We start from the raw sequence: 10,154 nt of genomic DNA on the forward strand, positions 1-10,154 counted from the left end.
TTTTGTTTGTTTATTGAACATAAAACATATCTATATATATATATTGCGCGTCGTCCCGCACGCGGTCTGTCCTTCCGTCTGTCCCTTTTCAAAACGTACCTACTTCACCGCGCCGCTGCGCGCCGCCACTGCGCCGCTCAGGCAGTGGCTCACTACGATCCCGCGGGCATATTAGCGAAAAAATGTTGTCTACCCACAAGCATTGCAATGAAATTGTTAGTTATTTAGTAGAGCTAAACATCTCTTTATTTTCGCGATAAGCAATGAAGATGAACAAAAAGTTGAACCAAGCAACAACACTTTTGTGGGCCGAAGGCCCACCTTACCAGCCTTCCGCAGGAACTAGCTGATAAGCCGCCCGGAGGGCAGCGAACCACCACCTTACCAGCCTTCCGCAGGAACTAGCTGATGAGCCGCCGGGAGGGCGGCGAACCACCACCTTACCAGCCTTCCGCAGGAACTAGCTGATGAGCCGCCCGGAGGGCGGCGAACCAGCTAGTATGGTAATAATAATGAAGTGTATAATGTGTACAAAGATCTCTTATTTAGCACTTCCTTGGTTTTGTAGAGGATCCCTACGGTCTTGGCTATTTTTCTTTTTACGTTATCGATATGTGGTTTCCAACATAGTTTTGAGTCTATTACTAATCCGAGAAACTTGGTTTCATACTCTCTTTCTGTTTCAATTGAGTTTACCATAATTTTAGCTTGGTGTTTGATTGGTCTTGTGCCAAAAACAATTAACTTCGATTTTTTCAGGTTAAGTGACAATTTATTTCTGTCGATCCAGTTTTTTAATTTGTTTAATTCGTTTTCTACGGTTATCAGGAGCTGTTTCAGATTTATTCCAGAACAGTAAAAAGTTGTATCATCAGCAAATAGGACACATTTAAATAGTTTTGAGACCTTGCAGATATCATTTATATACAAGATGAATAGTTTTGGACCAAGCACTGACCCTTGAGGAACTCCGTGAGTGATTTTCAGTTGATTCGTTTTTTTTATTGTTGAGTTGCACGTACTGATATCTGTTTTCTAAATAACTTTTTATCCATTTATAAGCTACACCTCTAATGCCATATCTTTCTAGTTTTTTCAATAATATCCATCCATCCATCCATCATCTACCGCTTATCCGGGGCCGGGTCGCGGGGGCAACAGCTTTAGCAGGGAAGCCCAGACTTCCCTAGCTACTTCTTCCAGCTCTCCGCGGGGGATCCCGAGTCGTTCCCAGGCAAGCTGGGTGACATAGTCTCTCCAGCGTGTCCTGGGTCTTCCTCGGGGTCTCCTCCCGGTGGGACATGACCGGAACACCTCACCGGTGAGGCGCTCAGGAGGCATCCGAATCAGATGCCCAAGCCACCTCATCTGGCTCCTCTCGATGTGGAGGAGAAGCGGCTCGACTCTGAGCCCCTCCCGGATGACTGAGCTTCTCACCTTATCTCTAAGGGAGAGCCCGGACACCCTGCGGAGAAAACTCATTTCAGCCGCTTGTATCCGGGATCTCGTTCTTTCGGTCACGACCCATAGCTCGTGACCATAGGTGAGGGTTGGGACGTAGATCGACCGGTAAATTGAGAGCTTCGCCTTTTGGCTCAGCTCCTTCTTCACCACGACAGACCGATACAACGTCCGCATCACAGCAGACGCTGCACCGATCCGCCTGTCGATCTCCCGCTCCCTCCTACCCCCACTCGTGAACAAGACCCCAAGATACTTGAACTCCTCCACTTGGGGTAAGATCTCCTCCCCGACCCGGAGGGGGCACTCCACCCTTTTCCGACTGAGGACCATGGTTTCAGATTTGGAGGTGCTGATTTTCATCCCAACCGCTTCACACTCGGCTGCGAAACGCTCCAGTGAGAGTTGGAGAGTCCCGTTTGAAGGAGCCAACAGCACCACATCATCTGCAAAAAGCAGGGATGCAATGCTGAGGCCCCCAAAACGGACCCCCTCAACGCTTCGGCTGCGCCTAGAAATTCTGTCCATAAAGGTTATGAACAGAATCGACGACAAAGGGCAGCCTTGGCGGAGTCCTACCTCCACTGGAAACGATTCCGACTTACTGCCGGCAATGCGAACCAAACTCTGACATCGGTGGTATAGTGACCGAACAGCCCGTATCAGGGGGTTCGGTACCCCATACCCACGAAGCACCCCCCACAGAACTCCCCGAGGGACACGGTCAAACGCCTTCTCCAAGTCCACAAAACACATGTAGACTGGTTGGGCGAATTCCCACATACCCTCAAGGACCCTGCTAAGGGTGTAGAGCTGGTCCACTGTTCCACGGCCGGGACGAAAACCACACTGCTCCTCCTCAATCTGAGGCTCGACTTCCTGACGGACCCTCCTCTCCAGCACCCCTGAATAGACCTTACCAGGGAGGCTGAGGAGTGTGATCCCTCTGTAGTTGGAACACACCCTCCGGTCCCCCTTTTTAAAAAGAGGGACTACCACCCCGGTCTGCCAATCCAGAGGCACTCTCCCTGTTGTCCACGCGATGTTGCAGAGGCGTGTCAACCAGGACAGCCCCACAACATCCAGAGCCCTGAGGAACTCCGGGCGGATCTCATCCACCCCTGGGGCCTTGCCACCGAGGAGCTTTTTAACCACATCGGTGACTTCAACCACAGAGATAGGAGAGCCCACCTCAGAGTCCCAAGGCTCTGCTTCCTCCAAGGAAGGCGTGTTGGTGGAGTTGAGGAGGTCTTCGAAGTACTCTGCCCACCGGTTCACAACGTCCCGAGTCGAAGTCAGCAGCGCCCCATCCCCACTGTACACAGTGTTAGTGGTGCACTGCTTCCCCCTCCTGAGACGTCGGATGGTGGACCAGAATTTCCTCGAAGCCGTCCGGAAGTCAGCTTCCATGGCCTCACCGAACTCTTCCCACGCTCGGGTTTTTGCCTCGGCGACCACCGAAGCCGCGGCCCGCTTGGCCAATCGATACCCGTCAGCTGCCTCTGGGGTCCCACAGGCCATAAAGGCTCGATAGGACTCCTTCTTCAGCTTGACGGCATCCCTTACTGCTGGTGTCCACCAGCGAGTACGGGGGTTGCCGCCACGACAGGCACCAACCACCTTACGGCCACAACTCAGATTGGCCGCCTCAACAATAGAGGCACGGAACATGGTCCACTCGGGCTCAATGTCCCCCGCCTCCCCTGGAAAATGGGAAAAGCTCTGTCGGAGGTGGGAGTTGAAACTCCTTCTTTCGTTTTTTTATTGTTGAGTTGCACGTACTGATATCTGTTTTCTAAATAACTTTTTATCCATTTATAAGCTACACCTCTAATGCCATATCTTTCTAGTTTTTTCAATAATATACTGTGATCTATTGTGTCAAAAGCTTTTTTTAGATCTAGGAAAACCCCAACAGTAAATTCTTTGTTGTCTATATTAGTGGCTATTGCTTCCACAAACTCCATAACTGCCATTGAGGTGGTCCGTTTTTCCCTGAAGCCATATTGATTCTCACTTAACAGCGCATGGTTTTGTATAAAGATATCAAGTCTGCGAGAAAATAGTTTTTCTAATATTTTTGAAAATTGTGGTAGTAGTGATATTGGTCTATAATTTGTAAACAGATGTTTTTCTCCACTGTTATAGATTGGAATAACTTTAGCAATTTTCATTTTTGATGGAAAGATACCAGCTTTGAATGACAGGTTGCATATGTGCGTGAAAGGTCACACTACATATTCTATAATCTGCTTGATTATTGTCATATCAATATTAAAGCAATCAGTTGACTTTTTATTTTTTAAAGTTTTTATAATATTTGATACTTCTTCTTGTTTTACAGCAGTAAGGAACATCGTGGAGGAGTTTTTTTCTACGTATCTATCTATTTCAAGCAGGTTTGTTGGATCAGGAATTTGTTTTGCTAGGTTACTGCCGATGTTGACAAAATACTCATTAAATTCAGTTGCTATTTCTGCAGTTTTTCCAAAATAGTATTTTTGCCTTTGATAAAATACTCTGGATAATCAATTTTTTTAGGACTGTTTCTGATTACTTGGTTAAGTATTTTCCATATTTCTTGTGTGTTACCTTTATTCTGCTCTAATAGTGCATGATAATGATCTCTTTTACTGGCTCTTATAATATTTACTAGTTTATTTTTATAGGTCTTATATTTTTTTCTGCTTCTTCAGTTCTGAATTTTAAAAACAATTTATACCGTATAAATTGTTTTTCTTTTTACATGTGTTTTCTATGCCTTTCGTTATCCATGGCTTACTTGGGTCTTTATACTTTTTGGAGACTTTAGTTAATGGAAAATGTTTATCATATAAGGAGATTATGGTAGACCGAAATACTTCAAACGCTGTATTTGGGTCTTCGTTTGAAGACGGGTGGCATAACAGCGGGTTAGAATGGCTAAGTAATTTGGGACATTATACAAAATAGTAAACAGATCTACAGTGTTGTTAATGAGAACTGCACAACTTGAGTTTGTGTAGAGTGATTGGATGACCTGGATGAGATTATTGTTAAAGTTGTCGTTTCGGAGCACCTGCCACAGCCCCTCATGCCACACACGGTCAAAGGCTTTTTTTAAAGTCGATGAAGTTGTGGTAAAGGTCATGTTGATGCTGGAGGTGTTTCTCAATGAGTAATCTGATATTAAAGATCTGCTCCGTGGTACTCCTTTTTGGTCGGAATCCTGTATGTTCTTCTGAAATGATTTCCTCTGCCTTGCTCTTTAGTCTATTCAGGATGATCCGAAGTAGCACCTTGCTTGCGTGGCAGATCAGGCTGATGGTCCTGTAGTTCTGACACTGCCTTGAGTTCCCTTTCTTAGGGATGGGAATAAAGAGATATTGTGTCCATTTTATGGGCAATTGCTTGGTTACCCAGATATTTTGACAGATGTGTGTGAGTACTTTTATTGTCTCATGCCCTCCATGTTTCCAAAGCTCTGCAGGAATGTTGTCAATGCCAGGTGATTTGCCAATTTTCAGGCTCCTTACTACCTCCTCCACTTCAGCCTGGAGTATTGGCGCGTTGGCATCTTCGCTTGTAGTCTTTGTGGCGTCTGTAATTATGTTAAGGATGGGTTTTATTGTGAAATTGTAGAGTTCCTGGCAGTGCTCTGTCCATCTTCTGGTTACTGCTGTCTTTTCGGTTAGCAGAGCACCGTCCCCATCTTCTATTATTGTTGCTGTGTGTTGCCGTGTCTTTGTCATTGTCTTCAATGTGGTGTATGCTGCTTTACTGTTGCCCTGTGTGATCCACTTCTTTGCTTCCCTCATCCACTTCCTGATATTTTTGTTCACCAGAGTGTGCTATTTTGCTGCCTCTGGGTCATCCTTCTTGGTCTTTTTTAATGCCCTTCTATGGTCACACAAATCAAGGATGTCATCTGTGACCCATGGATTCGTTTTCTTTCTAAACTTCCCTAGTACTTCTGTCGCTGTTTCTACGAGTGTGCTCTCCATAGTGTCTGTCAATGAGTCTATGTCTTGTAGTAGGTTAAGTGTTGCAGATTTTCCTTCTATGCCATCCCATTCCCAAGACGTCCCACCTGTATCTGTCTAGTTCATGGGTCAGCTGTGGGTCTGTCTAGTTCACTTTCCCACAGGCGTACAGTGGACGGACATTCCATGTACCGATGATGGTATCACTCCTTGGGAGGCTGTGATGACTTGATGGTGTTCTTGTCCCAGTAGTAAACTTGTCGTCCCCACCCTGGGGCAAATCAGTGGGTGCCGTGGTTGTTGTTTTTCCGGGCCTCGACCGATCCAGCATGTGTGATCCTGACTCTTTATTCATTATGACATTTCAGTAGGCAATTAAACTTGGTGGTGCCTATCTCGTCTCCAAGCTCTTCACCAGGGGGTTTCACGAGTTTACCGTGGTGTGGCCGCAGAAACTCTGCTACTTGGAGCCATAGACAAGAGCTGGGTGTTGGTGAGGACCAGTTAGGGATCAACCAGCTATAAAGGATCAGCAATGCAGCTGCGACCGTATCTCCCTCAAGCGTACTTTCTCTCCCATACACCCCATACACCACGAGGGCAGAACATGCCTGGACTAATCATTTAGAAGTGGTTTTGATATTAGGTCTTAATTTTGATTACCATGCCTGCCACTACGGTATGATGGCAAATAGCCAGTGGATTTTTAACATTTTTTTTTTGTCAAACCAATTGTGTTACATGCCAGTTTTGCATGGAGTGATAAATAACTGTCAGGACGTTTTTTTCCCTCTTAATAGTAGGTGTTGTAACACATAAATTCATTTGTTTCCGACGTCACAGCAGTGGAAATCAACATTTGAATTTCAATTATGATACGAGTTCAAGCACTACTGTACTACTTTCACCCGCTTCCAGCACCACCTGCGACGATTGTGTAGTGCTGATGAGCCGCAAATTAAAGAATTTTTAACCCAGACTTCTTTTACACACCACACTGCTCAAAGAATCATAATCAATTCAGCTGTGAAGACAAATGCCACCCAGGAGCTATTGACCTGGTTTAAACTCGAACTGAGAAACATAAATACAAAGCCCCATTTGACAGCTCCTCGGATCACCTGACAGATATCCAGTGTAAATCGACCTGTTCATTCCCAAGTTGCGTATTCACATAACCAACCAATCCTCTTTGTAATTATGTCAATGTCAGACCATAACCAAGGAAAAGTGTCAGGACAAATCACAGTACTCACAATGTCTTTACCCTGAAAATAAGGTAGGCAACTTTTTTAACCACCTGTAAAGAACTCGCTCTGTCTGTAACTCTGTTATATTCCCAGCTATCTTCCACGGTTGCTTCGCCTTTTCATTAGATGATGGTGTGTTGTTAGGTGTAAATACGCAACTGCGATTTGAAACAATTGAGAGTAAGAAATTGCTTAAATGCTTCAGGAGCAACTCTTCTGTCAACGTCCCACTATGGTCTGCTGCATGGGATTGTGGGGTACGTTACTTTTTCACGGAAAGTTCGAACCCCACTATGGTCCGCATTTTTTTTACTCTTTTTTTTTGGCTTTAGTAAAATAAACTAATGCTTGGCAACAATCGTTAAAATATACGGAAGAGGATTGGAACCAACCAGTTTTTGTATTTCGCTTTACTCGCCTCAAAGAAACTATGCTGACAACCAATGAAATCGTTCATAAAGAGCCAATCATACTCGAGCATTCTGTTGCACATTGATAGTGTTTGTGTGATCTCAGCCTTTCTTCAGAATTGTATAGTCACTCCGGGAAGCTAGTTTGAAAGAAAAACAACGAGGCTCAGTGTAAAGTTATATTTGTGACAATTGCACTACGACATCTTCACAATGGTAGGAACACGTAACATTATTGAACGACGGGATTGAAACTTGAAATTGATGTTTACGTGAAGGGAGATCTCAGCCATGCTAATGTGTAGCGTGGCCGCACTAGGATTTTGTCGTATTATGTAGTATGTAGTCCAATTTAATTGGGAAAGTCTACTGTTGCTGTTTCAGAAAGTGTTCTGTAAGTTTACATGTGTAAGACAGTTCATACGCAAATACATAATTGTTAGCCTGTAATTATCTCAGCGCCATTGTTATCACGCTTCCATGATGAATGAATCGCTTGCTATGTTGTAGTTTTATTACCCTCGGTTGCCGTGAACGCACCTTGAAACTGTCAGTAATTAATTTAGCCAATGTACTTCACGAACCAGATATATAACATACGTACAGTATTTGGAAAAAATGTTGAGACGCATAGTGTTTGCAAAGTTGTTCAGTTGCACGTTTAAAGTCATATTAGAACAGGAAGTGCTCAATGAGAAAAATAAATGTTGATAATATAAAGCGTGTATAGTATAGCTTAATATGCATAGTACTGTTCAGACATCACAACATAACGTGTAATTGCCCACCGCATAGATTCATCTCACACTCATTGCATAGTTACAATACAATACATGCTGATTTATATAGCGCTTTCACAACAGCGGCAGCTGTAACAAAGCGCTTTACAAAACAGTTAACATAAAGTAAAATAATAAACACAACACATAACATAAAACACGGACAGTCGTGCAGTCCTAACCACTTTTCTGTCACATGCTTTGTTGTTTGAAGCAGTTTGAGATGAAAGAGGAGAGAATCAAAGTGTCCTTTAACCAGTGGATCAGAGACGTCATGCTCAAAATGTGCACACGTCGGCTACAAGCTAAGTTTCAAAGTCAACAAGAAGCTGTAGCATCCATTGACGAAAAAAGAGATTGGTTCACTTCTGGTTGTTTGTTAATAGTTGGTGGTCAAGTGACAAGAAAATGGTGTAATATTACATTTTTTAAAATTCTTGTCTCATGTTGTTTCTGCATGACTTATATGTGATTCACAGCATTTTCAATGTTTGATACTGTACTGTAATTGTGTTATCTCACCTTCATCCTCCCCCATGCAGTCTATTATGTCGTACAATGGAGGGGCTGTCATGGCCATGAGGGGGAAGAATTGTGTGGCCATCGCATCCGACCGCAGATTTGGCATCCAGGCTCAGATGGTAACAACTGATTTTGAGAAGCTCTTCCCCATGGGCGAGAGGCTTTACATCGGGCTGGCTGGGCTGGCCACTGATGTTCAGACAGTGTAAGTGTGTGTGACAGTTTGAGTTAATTCAACACTGTCGTAATTTTTTTGTTTGTTTATATTTTTGATAATGTGTACAGATCCCAGAGGCTTAAATTCCGATTGAACCTTTATGAACTGAAGGAGGGTCGCCAGATCAAACCCAAAACTTTCATGAGCATGGTGTCGAACCTACTATATGAAAGGAGGTGTGTGTATTTTCATGGCTACACTTTAGTCTCAAAAGGTGGATACAGACAAGATGCAATCTCATGGTGTTTTTCACTGATAGGTTCGGGCCTTACTACATCGAGCCTGTGATTGCCGGGCTCGATCCGAAGACCTTTGAGCCCTTCATCTGCTCCCTGGATTTGATCGGATGTCCCATGGTGACGGAGGACTTTGTCGTGAGTGGGACCTGCTCGGAGCAGATGTACGGCATGTGTGAATCTTTGTGGGAACCCGACCTGGTAAGTTATGTGTCAAAAAGAGGGGCTTTCCCACTTGGAATAGGTGTAAATCCATAATGTAAAGACCATTAAAAAAAAAAAACGTCATCAAGAAACAGTCACATTGAAATCTTAAGATAGGTCGGGGATGCAAACGACTTTGCAGGGGTTTGCTGTATAGTACATTAGAAATTTGCTTGGTCACACAGGAGCCCGAGGACCTGTTTGAGACCATTTCGCAGGCCATGCTGAATGCACTTGATCGGGACGCACTGTCCGGCATGGGCGTCATCGTACATGTCATGTAAGTACAGTGACAGTATTTCGATAGGTTCGGAGCAATAAGATGTGCAGTGATTGACAGTCTTTTCTTCCAGTGAAAAAGACAAGATCACCAAAAGAAGCTTGAAGGCTAGGATGGATTAAAACCCCACCAATCTCAAAGGTTTATTTGAAAACAATGCGCATAGTTTTTTTCCCCTTCCCTTTATATTGTTAAATAAATTTGGTTACACAGTGTGACGTTTTGTAATTTTCTCAAGGTATCGGTAAATAAATATGAGGTATATATCTACAGGTATATCTCAAGAACTACAATATTGCAGAAAACGGAATTGATTTACATTGGTTCAATTAAAAAATGTAAATTCGTTATCGTCAGGAGTGCCCGATACATCGATCGGGACGGACCAGTATCCCGCAGACTGGTTGCAAACCAATCGCGAAAGGTGTCGGGGGAAATCGGGGAAAAAAGGATGTGTCTGTGTGTTATACAGTATATTTTTGTGTAAGTGAACACTGCATCCTATCAATTTCACCCAAAAGAAAGTTATGTCTCAACTAAGGTAGGCAGTGGTCACAAACTATTCAATGTACTTTATTTTTCAGTTTCGTTAGGGGCCATTATGGCTCTTCATAGCGTGTGCGCATGCATGTGTGTTATGCGTGCATTTGCAGTCACGGGTCAGTTGATCGCGGGAGCTTGGTGTATTGGAAAAGTAGATTTTCGGTCAAAAAAAGGTTGGGCACCCCCTGATATAGGTTGTCGGCACATTGTTTATTTATTTATATAACTGATTGTAGTTTACAGCTGCAACCCAAAATTCACCAAATGAAGAAATGTGCTTCCTGTGCATG

General features: G+C 43.9%; 1 protein-coding gene across 1 annotated transcript; it reads left to right on the forward strand.

Moving 5' to 3' along the window:
• Window positions 1-7,172: 7,172 nt before the first annotated feature.
• On the forward strand, window positions 7,173-9,536 carry LOC127613024 (proteasome subunit beta type-3). The gene is made up of 6 exons (XM_052083912.1): window positions 7,173-7,299; window positions 8,405-8,589; window positions 8,670-8,777; window positions 8,861-9,038; window positions 9,227-9,321; window positions 9,395-9,536. Exons 1-6 carry the CDS (start codon window positions 7,297-7,299, stop codon window positions 9,441-9,443), a joined length of 618 nt encoding a protein of 205 aa, XP_051939872.1. The 5' UTR covers window positions 7,173-7,296; the 3' UTR covers window positions 9,444-9,536.
• The last annotated feature ends 618 nt before the right edge of the window (window positions 9,537-10,154 follow it).

The sequence above is a fragment of the Hippocampus zosterae genome, chromosome 13 (assembly GCF_025434085.1).
Source record: "Hippocampus zosterae strain Florida chromosome 13, ASM2543408v3, whole genome shotgun sequence".
Classification (NCBI taxonomy): Eukaryota; Metazoa; Chordata; class Actinopteri; order Syngnathiformes; family Syngnathidae; genus Hippocampus; species Hippocampus zosterae.

Excerpts from the sequence above, each read along its gene's own strand:
- LOC127613024 (XM_052083912.1), top strand. Across the intron at positions 8,778-8,860 it reads AACCTACTATATGAAAGGAG|GTTCGGGCCTTACTACATCG; the intron begins GTGTGTGTATTT and ends TTTCACTGATAG. Across the intron at positions 9,039-9,226 it reads CTTTGTGGGAACCCGACCTG|GAGCCCGAGGACCTGTTTGA; the intron begins GTAAGTTATGTG and ends TTGGTCACACAG.